Source organism: Capsicum annuum, chromosome 5, assembly GCF_002878395.1.
Source record: "Capsicum annuum cultivar UCD-10X-F1 chromosome 5, UCD10Xv1.1, whole genome shotgun sequence".
In the NCBI taxonomy this organism is placed as follows: domain Eukaryota; kingdom Viridiplantae; phylum Streptophyta; class Magnoliopsida; order Solanales; family Solanaceae; genus Capsicum; species Capsicum annuum.
Window position 1 is genome coordinate 138,501,344 of NC_061115.1, and position 20,660 is coordinate 138,522,003.

Sequence of the window (20,660 nt, forward strand, 5' to 3'; positions counted from 1 at the left end):
GACTACCAAAAAGATCATTGGTAAACACCTCGGGAAACTCACTAACAATATGGACAAATTGTAAAGAAGGAACCTCAGAACTAGAATCTATAACCCAAACCAGATGATAAAGAAACCCCTTGGAAATCAACTTTTGAGCTCTATGATAGGAAATAAATCTCTCCTTAGGTTCTAAGAAGCTTCCCTTCCATTCTATTACCAATTTATTAGGGAATTAAAGACTCACCATACAAGTCCAATGATCTAGAGAAGTGTAGCATGAATAGAGTCAATCCATCCGTAAGATGACATCGAGATCTACCATATCCAACTCAATCAGATCTACCAATGTCACCCAACCACAGATAGACACCACCCAACCTCTATAGACCTTTCTAGACATAATAGAATCACTCATCGGCATAGATACAAAGAAGTGATAAAAAATGCACTTAGGATTGAAACCAAAATGAACAGCCACATAAGGGATCATGTAAGAAAGGTTGGACCTCAGATCAAACAGACAAAATACATCATGAGAGAAAAGTTGTAACATACCATTAATAACATAAGAAGATACCTCACACTCCTAATGGGTGGCAAGAGTATAAAGATGATTCCAACTTGTGTTGGTACTAAAAGTAGCACCCTTTGGTGTAGGAGCTAAATAAGTAGAAATCAGAACCTTATTAGCTTTAGTAGCAACCTTTGATGACGAATAGTTCATATGAATATGACCAAGGTGGCAATATTTGAAACACATATCCATTCTCTTATCACAATAACCACAATGCATCTATCTTTAAAATCTACATGAAGGATAAGACAGGGCTAATTGATCTCCACTTGCCTGAGACTAGGAAATTTATGCCCTAAACTTGCTATAAGTTTAAAAGAAATAATCGTCGGACGACTTAGGATAAGGACCACTAGTCATCGAATGTAAACCAGATTTTCCCCAAGTCTTCTTCTTGCTCCACTGCCTACCATCTCTACCACTATTCTACTAGCCTTCACCCTACTTTGAATATCTAAACTTCTTATTCTGTCTCTCTCCCATTTCTGCTTGTTTCTTTTTTCATCTTTAACTTGCTGCATATACACTATAAGTCTCAGGATGTCCATGTCATTATTCATCATTACGACCTTACACTTTAGTACCAAGTCCCAAGACAAACCTAAAGCAAACTTTCCCATTCTTTCATTTATACTCGACACAATCTGTGGGGCATAACAAGGCAACAAGTAAATTTTCAAAGCATACTCCTTCACAGTCATACTTCCTTGCTTCTAATTCAATAAATCCTCAACCTTAGACTCTCTCGATTTCTGAGGAAATTAATTGTTAAGAAAACCACCTTAAAACTCTTCCCACATAGACTACTCGGCATTATACCTCTTAACTACTCCCTCTCTTCATGTCACTGATATGCTATATCCTTAAACTGATATGCGACAAACTCCGTACCCTCTACATCAATAGCATGCATTACCCTAAATATCATTTTTATCTCATCGACAAAACCTTGAGGATCACCCTCGACCTTAGATATAATAAAGGTCGAAGGATTTAACCTCATAAACAAACCAACTTTAGTAACCTCAAAAGATAAAGCAGGAGAACCAATACGGTTGGCTGATAAGATTGAAAAGTCACCAATTGGGTCTTCAGATGAATAGGTCAGCAAAATTTGGTATTATAAATATATCCTTAGGGAAGTAGTGCATGAACATCGTCAACATAAAAATACAAAAGAGGATTGGTAAGGATTAGTGGAACTCCACATAGGAAGTTAGGAGTAGGGACCCTAGACCGAGTCTGTACTCCATAAGCAGAACGAGTTCTATCCAAATTGTCTTCAGGTGGGAAAAAGGAGTTTCCATTAGTATTAGATCTTTGGAGGGTCATGATCTGAAATGCAAACAACTAGAATTAAAGGAGATTGCAATATCCTAGACTCTCTAGCCCAAAAATAGAACATAAAAGGGGAAACATTTCTAAATGACTTTTATCCTCTTCATTATAAATATGGCACGCTATACACCTATAAAAGAGACTCTACTTGATATGGCTTTATGGACACTCAATGACCATAAACCTAGGCTATGATACAAAGTTTGTTATGACCTGAACCTGGGCATAGTTGTTATGGGTATCTCAAGTCCACCAAGAATCGGAGGTCATCTCTATTAACCTAGCTAACTAGAACATAATACATCTAGCAATGGATGAATTCCAAACATATAAAGAGATCGAGCTAAGTTCCAAACATATAATACGATTGAACTGAGTTTCAAACATATAAGAAAATAGATAAATTAATTGAATAGGATCTAAGAGTCCAGAATACCAAATGCACTCATATCCTGTCCACAAAGCCCTTAAGAAAAAAACATCAACCAAAGTTGGGACATGCTCCCGACCATAGCAAAAATCCAGCCCAAATAGTCTAAGACCTAAGTTATGATAAGACTATAAAATGAGGGTCTTCCAGAGAATAGAAGCTCATCACTTCAAAAATAACTCTCAAATAATCTAGAAATTACCTACCACTACACAAGAAAACAAAAGTGTCTTTGGACCCTATATCATACGGGGATAGAGTATACGATGATGGTTAGTGGGGTGAGTGCTAGAATGTAACTCAAGGGAGTGATAAAATAATGCTATGATCAATTAGTCCAAAATTATTTCAAAACTATATGCAAATAATCATATACACATATATATAAATATGTTATATGCCAGGATAGGGAACAAGTTTTAGCGTGAGAGTTAAAATATTAAGCTAGACTGTGTAACTCTAACTATCCTAAAGGAACCCAGGGCTATATAGGTTCAGTTTCCCCTGATGAAAGGTCCTCGGTGCATGTTATCTATACGAACCAGAGATATCAAAGGAGGACTAGAGAATTCCTCGACCCCACATCAATCCAGGATACAGGTATATACCGATAGTGTAAACTAGGCATAAGGTCATTAATATCCCCACACCGGCAAATGTAGTTCCTAGTATTCATCCTTCCTGGAACTCACACCTTCACGGTGAGCTACATAACCCTCATTAATTCCAATTAAAAAATTTTCACACAACCCAACCATTTAGACATAGAATTATTCATTAAGGCATTTATTATAGGTATCATCATAACATCATGCTTACAAGATTATAACTATTCCATTCCAATTCCATCAATCTTGGGAGAATTTTATGACCCTCTTTAGTTTATCAAATCAAGTTGGGGGAATGCCATGAACCCCTAACTTTCACTTTAAAAAAAATCATGGCCAACAAGGCTTTAAAAACTATTTTGTTCATTTAACCATTTATGCAATACATTAATGTAAAAGAGTAATCCAAGTCATGTGATTATCCAAATTTCAAAGCCAATTATGCAAGGAGGTTGAGGGAACACAATTTTAAAACCAAAATCATCAAATTAAATGAATGCCTTGATCCCCATCCCATTCACCACACCCACACACCCAAATGGTTAAAAAATAGATAAATAAATAAATAAAGCATAAACAAATACATAATAGACATGAAAATCTAATACAAGTAACCATCATTCCAAAACCCTCAACCCAAATAAATTCCATATTAAATTCCACATGAATAATAATAAAACCAATTCCCTAAGGGAAAAAAAGTTTAAGGGAATGGATTACATTCTTAAAAGTATCACAATTATGGGGGAAAATCACCAATTTAATCTTTGAAGGCCAAATCCATTATTGTCCTTTCTTGGAGAATTAGATAAGGTTTAGAGTATTTTATTATTGAGTAATAGGGTATTATAGTGTCCCTTAGTGTATTTTAGTTTGTGGTTTATAATTTGGGAAAAAGAGAGAAATGACCAAAGGGCCTTTCATTAAAATACAGAAAAAAAACTGCCAAGTCATTACAGGTCACTTAATGACACATAACATCTGGGTATGAGCTGTTTCCTGGACTCGTAGTCTGGGCAGTGACTCGAGGTTTCCTTCACTGGCTTTGTTATGAGTCACAACCTACGACTCGGGGCCAGTCCTTACGACTCATAAGTATCCAAACGTGAGATCAACAAAAACTTGGGCATTCCCCACGGGTTTGCCTATGACTTGATCCCTATGTCTTGTAACAATTCTTCACTACTCATGATGTCTATGTCATAATCAGGACATAAATGTTAGCTACTCAACTACTTTGATAACAAGTCCCTCCCTATGGCTCATGACCATACCTTACGATTGGTGAGGTATCAGTCGTAGCCTGGGCAGTGAGCTAAAAAGTTGGAAATCAGAGAAAAAAATCTGGGGTATTTCAATAACTCCCTACTCATACTTTTATGTTAATATATGACATATTCATTCCTTTTTACCCTACCTCATAGGTCTTAATAAGTATTAAGTCGTAGTAGAACAGTATCCCTCAAATATAAGATCCTCATACTGTTATACTTCAGCAACCCTCCTTATGGTAATAAAGTGTTGATAAAAGTTTCAGAATAATGGTTCAGATGACAGTGCGTAGATGTTTCTTATTATGGAAAATTATGGTATTCTTGTTTTATTTAAGGTTATAAGAATGAAGGTTATAATATTTGGGATGTCTCGTTGTAGTAGTTCCTATGATTATAGTTGGTAGAGATTTTACGAAAGATGAGAAACTTCTTAGGTAGTTTGGTTTCTTAAAATTTTATAAGGTAATTATAGTGTTAGCCTTGAATATCTTGTTAACACCAAATGGGTCAAGGTATCGTGCACTAATGGCCCTTTGATTAGGGCTCAAAATTAGTTGATTGAGGATGTAAGAAGGTAGTATCTTTGGGTTGAAAAACTATTATACAATAAAGAATCCCCTAATCTAGACTAGTATTTGTTGTTTTACGTGTAGCACATTGTACCATCGAGTTTTTCATGAACATGGAAATAATTTATTGCGAGACTTGGACTCGAGTAGTTATTATTTGCATAATTATCACAAGTATAAATTTATAAAGTGTAATAGTAAGAGGGAGGAGTATAGTCGATAAGTGCTTCCAATCTTAAAGATATATGTTCATATTGTATAAGACAAGAGCAGTACTATTATTGATTCTTTCCCAGTGTACTCGTGCTTTTTATGCATCCTTTCTTTATGAGTCCCTTACACTTATAATCTGTGCTTTCATATTTATTAGTATTGATTGTTATATCCTTGTTGTTAATAGAGTTCAATCCATACTAGTGTATACAGCACAGATAGATCAAAGAAATCTTGAGTTACTCTATCTATATGTTGACTCTACCTTTGACCTTCATTTAAGGATGAATGATCCCAACGAGAAGATATTGTAACACCCAAAATTCTAAGTTACAATCAAAACTATCATTGTATGTGTGTAGGACTAAATCAAATAATTTATAATTATATATAGGTGAATGGTTTGAGAAGAGCTTGGTTATGAATTAAGACTAAAGGAACTTCTAGCTCAAAGTTGAGTTGAAATCTTCAATATCAATTAACTTTCTACATAAGATTTTACTAGGGTCGATTTCATCGAGCACAACTCATGGAGTATAATAAGATTTGTAGATCAAGACCCACTAAATTAAAGATTTTCCATTTTTCTTACCAAAGCCACTAACTATTTGTTAATCCAATTTCAAAGTATAATTTCCACTAACTATAATTTCTACAGTTTGACGATGTGCTAAATTTGCTTGAAACCTTCATAAACTATTCTTTTTGGTAAATTTAAGGTTGTGCTCTGACAAACCACCCAATTGTTTTGCACTATCACCTCTAAATTGTTGAAATAGATGATGAAATTTATTAAAAGGCTATGTTTCTAAATTTTTCCAATTTTTTCTATTTCCATCGGCTCCAAATTGGAAATTTCTCCTCTCCTCATCCTCAAACCCTAAGGTAAGTTACTACCATTTAATTCTAAGCAATATTTCATATTACTTTTAATCCTTTTTAGGATTATTAATGAAATCCTGCACCATAACCTAGGATTTTTAATAAAAACTCAATCAAGACTCCTAGAACTGATGTCTTAGAACTTTACTTAGATGATGATTCCTCTTTGACTTCTTGAAAAGCAATTAAGGTATATTGGACTTCAATGAGGATTTTCTTTTATCCTCATGTCCCAAAACACCTAAGTTTTCATGAATTTAATTTCATAGTTAGGGTTTATAAATCCACTTTCCAATTCATCATTTTTATTATCAAATTATATGATTTCTCAATTTCTCTACTCATGATTATGTATTTTATGACTGTTGTATTTCCTTTTTATATTTAGCATGATTTTTGTTTCTTTTTTATCTTGGATATTATTGTTGAAGCATATATTTTAAAGCATGACTTTGGAATTTTTATGTTATTATGAATATTAAAGAAGATAAATTTAACCCATAGAACGGTGAAGTTTATGATAAATTAAAAATATGATTTTTAGTAAAGTCTCAACCATTATAGTAGATAGACAGTGAGATTAAATTATTACTAAGCATATGATTTTCAGAATAGTTTTGGGAGTAGTATTTAGATGTTGGGTATCATTAGCAGACATTAGATATTATTATTTCCTTTAGATTTTCACCGCCTAAAAGTATTTGCTTTCTTTGAAAACCTTTGATATGATCATTTTATGACTCTACATAGTATGCTTTTAGATATGGATTTCTCAAAAAGCGTTTCTCATGATTCTATTTAAACTTAATCATTGTTAATTATTATTATGTTTTTGAAAATCCATTTTTGACTTTTTTTTCTATTTATGCACATATATGATTTCAGTTATTTAGTCTTATCCTTTATATGCAGTACATTTAAATATATTTATCATATACCTATTGTGTCTATATTTTTTATGTGATATAGATATGAGTGATCGTTTTAAAGCTGGTAGCTTGAGAGTAGAAGTTCATAGTTCATTAGGTGATGAGTCCTACTTATTTTGAGACATAGCTTAGTTATTTCATTTCCTTATTTTAGTCTTTCTAGTATTTTAGTATTCAAGTCAGTTAGGGGCTTGTCCCATTAACTCATTCTTTTAGTAGAGGCTTTCAGACAAAATCGGTGTATTTTGTTGCAAAAGATTTATCTTTACAACATATTTTTGTGTGATTGTAGTTTCCAACTTTTTCTTTAGTTTTCCCATATTATGCTTATATGTTATGTCAATGGTTAACTTAGGATCACTTGTGTTTCTAAGCACTGTGTCTCTTCCATGGTATAGACTCAGGTCATGATAGGTTGAGATCAGACCTGAATTCCCGTATTGAGGTTAGATCTAGAGTTGGTTTGAAGAGTTGTTCTTGAATTGGATGCAGGGCAAGTTGAGTCCCAATCTTGAGTTTAGTGTAGAAGTTCAAACCAAGTTCAAGTTTGGGCATTGGTTCTTAAGTTGAGGTTGAATCTTGGGTCTTGTTTCTTGAATCAGGTTTGAAAGTCAGGTCTTGGGTTGAGTGTTAGATATCAAGGTCAGAGTTTTGTCTCTAATCAAGGTAAGGAGTCAGGTCAAAAGTCAAGAATTAGGAGTCACGATCAGGAGTTGGATCTTGGGTTAGTATTAGGAATTAGTACTCGAGACTCGGGTCAGGGTAAAAATGTAGGGTGTGAAGTTGAAAGAGGGTTTTGGAAAATGTTTTCATACTTTTAGAAGGGAAGTCTTTTTTCTTGAATTTAAGAAAAATAAGTTCATCTTGAAACATTTTTTAGAACATTTAAACCAATCAAATAAAAGAGAACTGGAAAACATAACAACACACACTAATAGTTTCTTGATTTTTGTAAAATTTTCTTTATTTATTGAAGGCAACAATTTAAATAAAATCATTAATATCTTATTGATTATCTAATGCACCACTTATTTAGAAATAAAATAAAAAGAATAAACAATCATTTATTAAGAAATGGAGGAAGTAATTATCTTTTTATTTCCTTAACTTGGCTTTTAAAATTCTAAAATTTTTAAATTAGTGTTCGGGGCTTTCAAATGTTGTTCCCAAACTAATTTACTAAAATCAATGTCAAAATTGTTTGGCTTGAATATTACTCCTCCTCAATTCCATATTAGTTGTTTATTTTCTTTTTTTTATGCGTCTCTTAAAAATCATAAATGAGATGGATAGTTTTACTAATTTATTATTCTTTTTCCACTCTTTGAAAAGTAAACTTTTTGGAACTTCTAAACTTTTTTTGTCTTTCAAAGAATATTAATTATAGGGATAAAATGAGATTCTTTTAGAGTAAATTTTTTGTGGCTATTAGGATATTTTATCAATCGAGATCAAAATCAAAATAAAGTCTGACAGTGGGCCAATAAAAAAGAAAAAAATAAAATTAATCAATCTGAATTTTGTTTGGCCAGCCCACACTGAGTGTGACCTGGTCGTTTCTATCATAATGTGTTGTACTCTTTTCTTTTTTTTTCTTTTTTCTTTTTCAAAAACTTCAACAATCCCACAATGTTCTGTGTTTTCCTTTTCTTGAATTGGCCATCTCCTTTTGTTATGGGTTATCTGAAACCTTATTTTTTTTACTCTATCTGCATGTCTTTTCCACATAAGGATCTTCATTGTACCAAGGTAAACTTTGTGTTTTCTCTCTCTTTTTCCTTCTCATCAATTGTTTTTGGTCTTTGTTGTCTTCTTTACTAGGTGTTTGAGGCTTCTCCACTACTCTATGGACTTAAAGTAAGCAGTCGTTTGGAGTTCATACCTCTCCCATCTATAAGTAGTCTTTGCCCTTTCCTTTTTTCCTTATTCTTGCCTTATTTTTTGCATTTTCCTTTACTAACCTCCTCTTTTTTATGGTTTCAGGTGTATCATGTAATATAGCATCCTTCAAATGTTGAAGATAAGGCTTGAAGTTGACCTCCTAGGGAAAAAGTTAGATTTGACACCAATCTCCTTAGTTTTTGGAGAATATTTTTGTGTGCTAACATAGTTTAGCTAAACTTTTAAAGCAGCTATTATATTCCTAGGCATAGGACGTACTTTGATGTACTTAATCCTGCTACTCCCTTGAATGTTCTTCCTCCTCTCTTTAGTTATATAAATCAGATTTCTTTGATATATCATGTTTACTATGGTTTGATTTTCCTTTTCCTTATGCAAATTATTAGGATTTGTGCCTTGTCTATATTAAAAATTCTTTTCTTATTGATGGTAGTTTACTAAAAGAGATAAATTTCAAAGTGTTACCTATTTTCTCTACTATGTTAACTAGATAGTCGGTTAGTTGATTGCCCTCTCTCAAAGTGTGATGGAAATTAAAATTTTGCTTTATTTCTTTCTCCTAATCTCCTCTACCATCTCTTCAATTTCCCATGGTATTTTTCAGATTTCCTTTATGATGTTAATCATAGTAAGGGAGTCTATCTCTATAGTAAACTTTTTTTATCTCGAGATGGCATCATATCTTAAAACCTCAAGGATGTATTTTGATTCTTTTTCAGTAGATGTAGCAATGCCAATGCTTCTAGCCCTTGCGTGGATCAAGTAACCATTTTTATCCCTAAGACAAAACCATATGAACTGATTCTTGGATTCCTTGCATCCAAAAAATATTCTAGCCCTTGCATCGTATGTTAGATTTGTTGTCAAAAATATTCTAGGAAAAATTTCTATCAATCTTACTTGTACTTTAGATACAATTCTGTTTATAAATGTACTTAAAATTATTGGCCTAAGATCTGAAAATCTGCTCATATTCTCCCTTTTTAGAAGTAAGAAACAAGTTTTTATAACTAATATATTTAGGCAACTTATATCCAAAAAATAAAGCCATAACTATTTTGACTACATCCTCCATTATAATTTCCCAGCAAGTTTAAAAAAAATCCCTTATAAATTATCTGGACTAGAAACACTATCATTAATTTATTCAAATGCAACCTCTCCAACCTCATCCATTTCTGGTGCACTTATCATTTTATCATTATCTTTTTCTGTTATTAACCTTGGAATATGATCAAGCATTAAAAAATCTTTAGGGCTAGTTGTCACCTTGAATTGTTTCTAAAATACTCTGAATACCTCCTCTCATATAATTTGAATGGTCTCAAAACCTTTTCCTTTCTCATTTCTTATTTTATGAAGCATTAGTTTCCTTCTTATGTCCTTTACATATGCATGAAAGAATTTGGTATTTCTATCTCTATCTTAAAGCCATTACATTCTTGCCTTCTATTTTCAGTAATCCTCCTCATTCTTTTGAAATTTTTTCAACTAGACTTCAATATTTCTCATGTCGACTCTATTGCCCTCACTAGGATTTATTTCCAGTTGTACCTCTTTCATTTTTACCACATCATCCAAAGTAAAAAGCCTTTGAAAAATGTTGCCATATATAGATTTGCTCCACAGTGACAAAGCCTTCTTTAATTTTTTAGCTTCTCTTAAAACACATGAAAAGGTGATCCATCTATATTTACATCCCATACCTTCTGTACCACCTCTTTAAAAGACTTTTATTTAACCTAAGAATTCAGAAATCTGAAAGGCCTGATATTGGTTCTTGACTTATCTTACAACTAACATGTAGTGGAGCTTGGTCTAAGACCTCTCTTATTAAGTGTTGTACCTAACTATTTGAAAACTCATGCATAAACTTTTGATTCCCAAAAACACAATCCAATCTTTTGAATATACACTCCCCTTCAATTCTACCATTTTATTATGTATAAGAATGGCTTGTGAAGTAAATCTCACTTAATGAACAATTGTTTATGCATTAAGCAAAATCTATTTGAACAAATCCATTACCTCCTATTGAGTCATTTGAAAGTCACCTAACTTTTTAAATTCATTAAAGATAACATTAAAGTATCCGCATACTATCTATGGAATATCGATAGATCCAACATTATTTTCTAGATCCTCCAAAAGTTTAAGTCTTTCTAAAGAACTACATCTAGCATAAACTGTTGTTATAGATACTTTTTCTTACTAACCACATGCCTAAATTTTACTGTGATTTGTTGATAGGTATCACTCTGCACCTATCCTTACCATTTACCATTCTAAAATATTTATATTTTACTAAAGAAATTTACTGAAACATTATCCATTCCTATCCTTACCATTTACCATTCTAAAATATTTATATTTTACCAAAGAAATTTACAGGAACATTATCCATTCCTAGTCTTTTTCTATAGTCTTCTAACTCATGAGGCCCTTGGAAGGGTTCTAAGAGGGCAATAAGTGAATAGTGATGTCTTATTTGTAGGTCAATTACCCCCTCAGAAGAATTCTGAGAGTGTACAAATCTAATATTCTAGAAAAATATATTGTCAACCATCGTCCAGTCAAAGTAGGTTTAACTGAACTACTCATGTATTCATTTGACTTGTCTTTGATGTAGTTGTATTTGATTTATTTCTTTCATTTTTGAGATCTTTTATATGTCCCGGAGATAAATCTCATTTGGCACACACTTTTTTAATGTTCTCCTGAATATCTTTATCGTTGATTTTATCCTAAATAATATCTTGACAACTACTAACATTTTTTATTTGTACCATATCTATCTTTTGTGTATTGATTTGGTGAATTTTCTATTCCTCCTTGCTCCCATCAGAAACATTTTTCAGAGTGTCCTGCATATTTTTGAACTCACTTTATCATCACCGTTTGTCAAAGTTCCCTACTTCTTCATTCTTTCTTTGTTCACACTAGTTGCTGCAAATAGATTGTCTATCATTTGTTGCTTTCCGTCATTTGAGCTTTTGCTTAATAGTTGTTGATTTTCACTACTTGAATCAGTAACTGGCCCTCTTTGTGATTCTCCTTTATTTTGTCCCCATTGTTCACAATCTTGTTGCTTTCATTCTCTTTATGGTACTGACTCTCTTCCTCTTTCTTTTTCCTTGTCTTGTTGTTTCGTAGTTTGATATTTGTCTTTCTTGCAAGAGATTTTTCTACCCACTGTTTAGATGATTTTTTTTGTATGTTACTCCTTGGTTCTTCTCCTTTTTTTTCTGAATTATCACTTTCCTTTTCTTCCTCGACAGGATCTTTTACATTAAGTACATTAAAATTGTTTTAGTGGTAATTTCCTCTTATTTTTATGTCCCCCTTGGGATCTATCTTTGTATGCATCCTCCTCTGTATGGATATCGTCCTTTTTGTGCACCATATTTCTGGCTTTGTTCCTGATAATTGGTGTCTACCTTTTTTGGTTTCTTACCTTTATTAATTTTCTTTGTCTTCTTTTTCTCCTGATCTTGTTCTTTCTGCACTTTCAGTTCATTATTCTCCTTGTCTTTTTCTCAATTCTAATTATCTTTACCTCCTTCCTTGGGGTACAACTTTGGGTGCAACATAAAACGCTCTTTTTTATTGTGCCCCTGAAACTTGTAATTTTTACAATTTTTTATGAGGTAATCATACCCTGAAACTTGCAATTTTTACAATTTTTTGTGAGGTAATCATACTCTATTGTTTTTGACTTTTCTATAATTTTCCTCGTGTTCTCTTTTATTCCAATATTTTATTTGGGGAAATTCTCCTAATATATCAACTTCTACTTGTACTCTCGTATAGCTGAGCCTTCTTTGTTGCTTGTTGCCATTTTTAATTGTAAAGGTTTTTCAACCTTGTTGCTATTAAAAAATTATTTCTTTTCCAAAAGAATTTGGTGGTTAGGAAGGTAATGAAATGAAATCCGTGCAATAGCTATTGATGTTTCTTCATCTGGATAAAAAAGTGGAACACATTTAAGGGCTCTCATCGGGTAATTTCAGTTTCCATTCGAAATATAGAAAATGACTTGAATAAAAGATTAACACAATCTTCGATTCTTGACGCCCTAATTAGCACATATCTATAGCTCGACAATCCAAAATTAACATCACATTTCAACTCACATTATATTGGAATGAATTTCCTGAGGTCTACAATGTCTGGCTACCCATATGAAAACTTTCCTGCAACTGTATATTCTAAACTGTATATTCTAACTTCTCATTGACAATCATTTGTGTGATTTTATCCTCCTCCAAAAATACATACGGTTCTCCATCCTAAAGTGTTATAGGTTTCAGCGGTAAAGGGATGTAAGTAAATAGTTGTAAAGTTGTTACATAATTCATTCCCAATTCAATCGTATTAGCAGCCAGTGTGATTGGGGGTTGAGCAGTCTCCGGTGAAGGCTGCCCAATGAACATTACGGACATGGTCGTCATCGTCTATATAGGCAAATTCGGATTTTTAGGCTAGTGTTTAGAGAGAATATTTTCAAATTATCCCATGGGTAAAATGATATAATTTTACTCGTTTTATTTCATTTTACTAAATCTTTGTTGACTTGACAAATATAAAATAGTCCCTTCGTTTCATATTAGTTGACCCCTATTGACTTTACACACCCATTAAAAAAATATTAATTAGGATTTTTTTTAACCAAATTAGTCTTATTAATTATGCTTTGAAAATACAAATTTGAGTAAATATACTTTATTTAGTCATTTAGTGTAAAGGATGGTATTGGAAAAACATAATAAAATCCTCTTGATTTCATCAAATGGACAACTAAATTTAAACAAATATTTTTAGAAAGAGGACCAACAACGAAATGGAGGAAGTATTAATTAGGCATGTATTTTATTGTATTAACTTTATTAATGATGCTTTGAAACTCTAAATTTAACTACTATTACTTTAAATAGTTATTCAATACTAACGGTGGAAAGGGGAAAATCTAATAAATATTCTCTTGATATAATAAATTAAACAAGTAAATTGAAACATCTATTTTTAGTATAGGAGCCAAGTAAAACAAACGAGGGGAGTAATTAATTTTATCTTGATTTAATATGTGTACAAATAATTTGAGATATATATTTATAGATATCGGGAGTATACATTATTGATTGTAGCATTGAACCTGCAATTTTTCATTTGATAGCCTTAAATTTGATAAAAATTTACCCACAGTGTTTACTGTGCTTCCTTAAGCATTGTTATTTAAACTGTGATTATGGTCAAGTGTAGAAAAACGGTGATCAATGAGAAAATTGTTTGTGATTAAAAAGGTACACTTATTTTTATTTTCTTGGTTTCCCATCGGTGTTCAGAGTCCGCATTAGACCCCGACTAATTCGAATTTGCACCAAGTAGGCTCATTCGAGGGTAGCGCTTCATATCAAGGATTTTTCAAAATTCAGGGCTCAAATTTGAGACCTCTATTTGAGGAAGAAATAGTCTTATCCACTGCACCACATCCTTGGTCGTAAAAAATGGTACACTTACAAAGAATATGAAATAAAAATAAATTATTAAAATGAGTGAAACGTTCTTGACTTGAGAAAGTCTTGTGAGATAATGAAGTGAGGTGCGAAGAGTTTATATATGCGTAAAATGTTTTATGCATCGTTTGAGGGGTGAACTAAATTATTGTGAAATTATAATAGTGAGATAATAATTTTTAAATAAATTTATTCCATTTAAGAGATGTGATAAAATAATATCAAGTTGATGAAATGAGTGAGAATGTATGAGGATTAAGCTTCAGAATGTATGAGGATTAAGCTTCAGACAAAGTTTATACTTCTATTATCCCATTTTATATGTCGTCATTTGATCGGACACATAATTTAAGAAATAAATGATAATTTTATAAAATTTATAAAATTATTCCTCTTAAAGTTACTTTAATATTTAATTTTTAGTTATTTTTTTTAATTAAGTAGAATTAAATAAGAATAAAATGAGAATGATCTCATTAAATAATTTTCATATAACAAAAGATGATATTTTTTAATAGATGGATTAAAAACAAAAATGACCATATATAAAATGACATGCAGGGAGTAGTACTTTTGATAAACTGTGTTGATTTATTCAGAATAAATTAACATTGTCTGTAGTAAAATATTTTACTCTATCGCGCATATCAAATACTTCCTCCATTTTATAAAGAATGATTTATTTTATTTTTTATTTAAGTTAAAGAAAATAATCACTTTTCATTTTTGTCAATACCTTACTTTTAACTTTTCATAAGACATATTTAAAATCAGAATATTAAATGATATTTTGATACATTTAATATAATTTTAATTTAAGATCATAATATTTAAAAATATTTTTTATTTTATTAAATTTTGTATCAAGTCACTCATTTGTTTTTTTAAAGAAAGAGTAACTCAAGATATTTTCCTTGGTTTTAGGTTATGTTCTTTTAGAATTTTTTTTTTCAGTACACAGAATTTTGATGTGGACAGAATTATCGTAAAGATATTTCACTTGAAATTTTGACCACAAGTGACAAGATATATATATATATATATATATATATATATATATATATATATATATATATATATATATATATATTTGCAGCCACCAATATCCATCCATAGATAATCTGCAGAATTGTTTCTACAAAAAGTTGCATCTTGTATGGCTGTGTCTTCGGCAGTTAGCATGAACTTTGTAGTTGTATATGTTTCTTTAGATTATTATTTTTTTCAGTACATAGAATTTTGTTGTAGACAGAAATATCGTGAAAATAATTCACTTGAAATTTTAACCACAAGTGACAAGATATATATGTATATTTGCAGGCACCAATATCCATCCACAGAATGTCTGCAGAATTGTCTTTTCAAAAAGTTGCATCTAGTATTGCTGTGTCTTCGGCAGTTAGCATGAACCTTGCAGTCGTATCAAGAGAACTTTTTTCACCTTCTCCACAACCTCTCACATCAAATTCATGGAAAAGAAGGGGAAGCAATTTGAAAGTTAGAGCAAAATTAGGTTTGGTTTAAGTTCATTAATCAATTTATTGTTTATGACATTGCAGTTTTCCATATATGAATATTTTTTTAAAAATTTTTTTGGCGTGTGTGAGTGTGTTTTATGATAGGAGGAGGAGAGGGTGATGTCAAGAACGATGGGAAGAAGAAATTCATAACTAAAGAGGAAGAACCTGAACAGTAAGTTTTCCATCCGTCATTTCTTTCTTTTTTGAACTTTGCCTATCATCCCAAAGAATAATTGCTTTATAAATTCTAACATGGAATTTGTTGGTGAAATGATTGGGATTTTCTACCCCTTAATCATTCTCGGGTTTGAACACGTCGAATAGAGAACCTTCTGTTAAGCTATGATTTGCTCTTTTTTTTTGATTATTTAGAGCGAATCCAGATTTATCTGGTTACTGAATTTTGGGTACTAGATGATTGACAAGAACTTGTCGAAATCTATATTGCTCGGGTTCTTCAAGAATGTTGTCATACCCATACAATCCTCATAAATTATACTACTTCTGGAGGACCAGCCAAACACCGATATTTTTGAAGAGTCCAAGCAATAATAGGCCCGTACTTAGCCACCTAGGTGTACACTACATCGGTTTGTTATGATTCGAACTGAAATTGAGATAAATTGCTCTTATCTTTATTCTGAACTAGTTTGAGGAGTTTGAATTTTAGATGGTCTCAACTAGTAATTATAATTATTATTTTCAAAAGTAACTTTCTTGTTGAAGACAATTTAAATCAAGAGAAAAATGACTTTATAAGATAATAACTATTAGTTGAGTGACCATTTGAGAAATAAACTCCTAGTTTGAGGTTGGGGCATATTTTATTGATTTATGTCTCGGCTCTCGCATATGATTAATATTTGTTTTGGTTTTCTTGATTTTGATATTCTTGTGAAGTAACACATAGGGAATTTGATAAAAAGATGGGAGTTTTTCTGAATTGCTTATAGTTTTTGGAGACAAACTAGTGAAAGAGATTGGCTGTTTTAGGTATTGGCAATCAGCTGGAGAAAGAGCAGGGGAGAACCCCATGAAGACTCCTCTTCCCTATATAATCATATTTGGAATGTCAACACCCTTTGTGATATTGGCCGTTGCTTTTGCAAATGGTTGGATAAAGGTTCCAATAAGGTGATGAAAGTCTGAATGAAGTAAGAGGGGCTTTTTGGATGTCTGATTCTGTTTATTCTGCTCTGGCCTTTTCTTCAGTTGAGTTTGCTCTGTATAAGATTAACCCCATTTCCACACATTCTTTTGTATTCTATGCCATGTGAAGATATAGAATTTTAAGCTCGTTGCACTTGCTATTTGTTCTGGCACTTTCTTTAGTGTTCATTCTCCATACTTATAAACCGATTGAAAAACTAGACTGGAGTTGCATGTAAGGGGTTATTACTTGGCATATGTCAGCGGTTGAAATAAGATGACTTCACTTATTCTTTTAGTGGAGGCAGAAACAACCACTTGTTAATTCAGAGATGTGAAAGAAGCCTTAATTATTTCTCTCATGACAGATGTTCTCGTGGGAAATAGTACTTGAATACTCGATCAGGCAATGGGTGGAGTAGCTCAAAACGAGTATGAGAACGAACTATGGTTGCCTTTGATTCATGTGAATCGATGAGTATTAACACAACCTTTATCAATCCTTTTATATCCGATCTGTAATATTACGTTTCTTTGACATCAAAAAGAACCATCTCTTTCTGGACGCTCTTCTGCCAAAAAACTATATCCCGGTAAAAAGTGGAAAACTACAACTGCCTTCTGTACAGAATATATTATGTAGTTGAAATTTTTCTTGAAGTCAACGTTTATGCTATCTTTTTATTGCTACTGTTGGCTTATTAAAGACTAGAACTGCCACTGATTCTTGCACGGGCATGGCGACCTTCCACGGAACAGAAGCATCGTATAGTAAAGAGGACATGTAAATTTGCATGATGCGTTTAGAATACTGAAGTTTTAACAATAAATGTTGGTCAGATTGAAGGCTTTTTTTATTAAAATAATGGCTAAAAATAGGATTTCCATAGGAAGAAGAAAAGCTTCCTGCATTTTCTAACATTTTCTTGTTCCCTATTCTGTATAGATCGATTGGCAGACTCCGTCAACTTTGAAAACTCCCATACTCCAGAAAAATTTGGGAAAGTATATGTATCACCTATTTAGGAAATTGTAAAGTACTGCTGTTACATATTTAATCAGCATGATACCTATGTGTCGAATTTAGAATCACCATCGATTGATTGCTACAGCATTTCTGGATGTAAAGATGTTTCTGGTAAAGGCTTCCATGTTGCCATACTATTCCAGTATGAAGATAGTGGTCCAGAGTTATCTGTCATAGTAGAGGTGGTAAAACGGGCAAACTATCGATAAAATCCTGTAACTTGATTTAAGGGATGTATGTGTTTCTGACCAACTTATGTATTATTAAGGAAACCTTGGATACTATCCTGCCAAAGCAATTAGCTGAACGAGTAAATTAAGCAATGCATATTAGATGAGAAACCATAAGACCACAACAATTGCACGAGCCTGTCACGACCAAAACTTAGGTCATGATGGCACCTATCCTATGAGGTAAGCCAACCCAACAATATAATAAAGAACAAAAAGGTAAGTATTCGAAAAAAATGAAATAATATCAAGTGTCAATATTGAATCATATAAAATCAACTCATAAGAAAGGCACGAAGTTCACAAAACTACCCAAGATCTGGACGTCACAAAGTAGTATAAGGCTCTTAAGAGTAACCAAAAATTATAAACTGAGAATCTGAGGTATCCCGAAATAAGAAAAAACAAAATAAATGTCACGACTCGAGGCTATGGTCTGGATATAACCAGCACCCGAAATCATAAATGCTTCGAGCGAACCACTTGGCTTACATCATGAGGATCCAATTAAATTACCGGAAGTTTAACATCTTCAAAAATTCATAATGAGAATATGGAAAGAGGACCCATTTTAGTTAAATTTGAATTTTTAAAACATAACTATGGAAAATCCCAAAATATCTGAATGAAGCTGAAAATATTTGAAAACGGACATCTACATAGGTCTATGAAATCTTTATGTACATGAATCAATGTCTAGCGCAAAAGGCCCCGACGTTACCTTAAAAGATTGAACTAGATCAATAAAATGATAAATGTGTCTTCGGAAAAGATGGAGGGCTCACCAATAGCTGATATGAATAGTCCTATTGCTACACAGAATCACGAATGTACACCATGAAATATACATCATAAAAACAATGCAGTATCCAAGACAGTGAATACATTGGAAGTATTGGTATGTAAAACTAGGGAGGGAATCAGATATAAAATAAATCTACGAAATTGAAATCATAAACTCATAAGAGGAGATGTGGAACATCATGGACAAAAATCATCAATTGAAAAGATAGGAGACTCATTAAGATCATTAATTTACTTTTGAACTAGATGGTTTAGCCGACATCAATACATAATGGTTATGTGGGTACAATCAACACCTAACCAGCTGAACCCTAATCCATTTTTGTTGCAGGGATCGGAATATATTGTATAAAACAACATTTAAGCACACATAAATCATCGTCATTGAGGGAACATCTAAGGTTGTCCAAATTTATGGAACGATTCATACCTACGTCAGTAAAACATAGTTTTGGGTTATGAGCCATTTTGGGCCCCCACCTTCACGGTCAACTATCTAATTTTCTTTAAGCAGAATCTATCATCTTTTAAACATAATTCATCTTTATTTCAGCAACCATCAGTTAAACATAAAATCTTTTGTTAGTATATGAGAAGGAATATGAATAAAATGAGTCTAATGTAATATCTATTAATAGGGTTTCAATGTAATAATTTAGACAACAATTCAAAACTATTCTTCACTTACTTTTCTCACATGGTATTAGAACATTAATGAGAAACTTTAAAAAAAAAAAAAAAAACTTAATCACCGTGAGTCAATTCCCGGTGACTTGATTTGTTTCATTATTTGTTTGTGGTAGTGTGCAAAATTGAACACCAACACGAAGATTGAAAAGCTCATGCGATAGAAAACCAACCAAAATCACCAAAAAACTAGAAATCACACACTCCCACGCACCTGCCAGAGTTCCATTTTTTTTGTGAGATTTGTGCCACACGTTGATGCGTGAGGTATTCTCCGACTGACTTTTTGAGTTATTACTTTTTCTGTTGGGGTCACCCAGCTATTTTGACCAGTTCTTTTCTAGATTTCGATCAATTTTTCAGATTCCGACGACTGTCAGATTTTCCAGTATTGGTCAGATCTTTTGGCAAATTTTTTTTGGTAGATTCAGTAAAACTCATTACTCTTGTTGCTTTTAAGTCAAATCATATTGTAAAATAAGAATTTGGTAGCCAAAAACTTTTCGATATGATTAAATCTGAACCCTTAATGTGGAGATTAGAAAATCAAACGTTACAGTCCATGAAGAATCAACGAGGGGAAATTCGTTTTAAAATTTTTTGACCTAGGTGTACTTATTGTAAAAGGCTTGGACACACTTGTAACGTATGTTATTGTTGACCTAAGTGTAGTTATTGTAATAGGCTTGGCATACTCGTGTAATATGCTATTCTTTGCATGGTCGATCACCTAAAATACTCATGTTTCTTAGTCTAACACCACAGGTAATCCGTGGGTGTATTTATCTGAAAAGAAATTTAATGAGTATCTTTAATATCATGCAAGTACGTAGATATGTCTACCATTATACAAGTGTAAGAAAGGTATTCAATAACTAGCACAAGTGTTGGCCTAAGGTAGGTCAAAATCCCACTTCTAAATCCCCAAAATACTTTACAAAACAATGTCTAACCCAAACTAGGCTAAGGTAGCTAAATCGATTATTAGATGTTGAATAAGTCATAACTAGCCCTAGGATAGTAATCTCT

The 20,660-nt window shown here is 32.4% G+C and overlaps 1 protein-coding gene across 8 annotated transcripts; it reads left to right on the plus strand.

The window, feature by feature from the left end:
• Positions 1–15,232: 15,232 nt before the first annotated feature.
• LOC107870812 lies at positions 15,233–17,044 on the plus strand. Of its 8 annotated transcripts, none has more exons than XM_047413185.1 (4): positions 15,233–15,368; positions 15,535–15,727; positions 15,822–15,906; positions 16,728–17,044. In XM_047413185.1, the coding sequence occupies exons 2-4, from the start codon at positions 15,556–15,558 to the stop codon at positions 16,870–16,872; spliced, it is 402 nt and encodes a 133-aa protein (XP_047269141.1). In that variant the 5' UTR covers positions 15,233–15,368; positions 15,535–15,555; the 3' UTR covers positions 16,873–17,044. The 8 variants fall into 8 exon arrangements, with proteins under 8 accessions (XP_047269141.1, XP_047269142.1, XP_016572951.1 ...); XM_047413186.1 differs by having other exon boundaries at positions 15,237–15,368; positions 15,837–15,906; XM_016717465.2 differs by having other exon boundaries at positions 15,248–15,409.
• Positions 17,045–20,660: the final 3,616 nt, after the last annotated feature.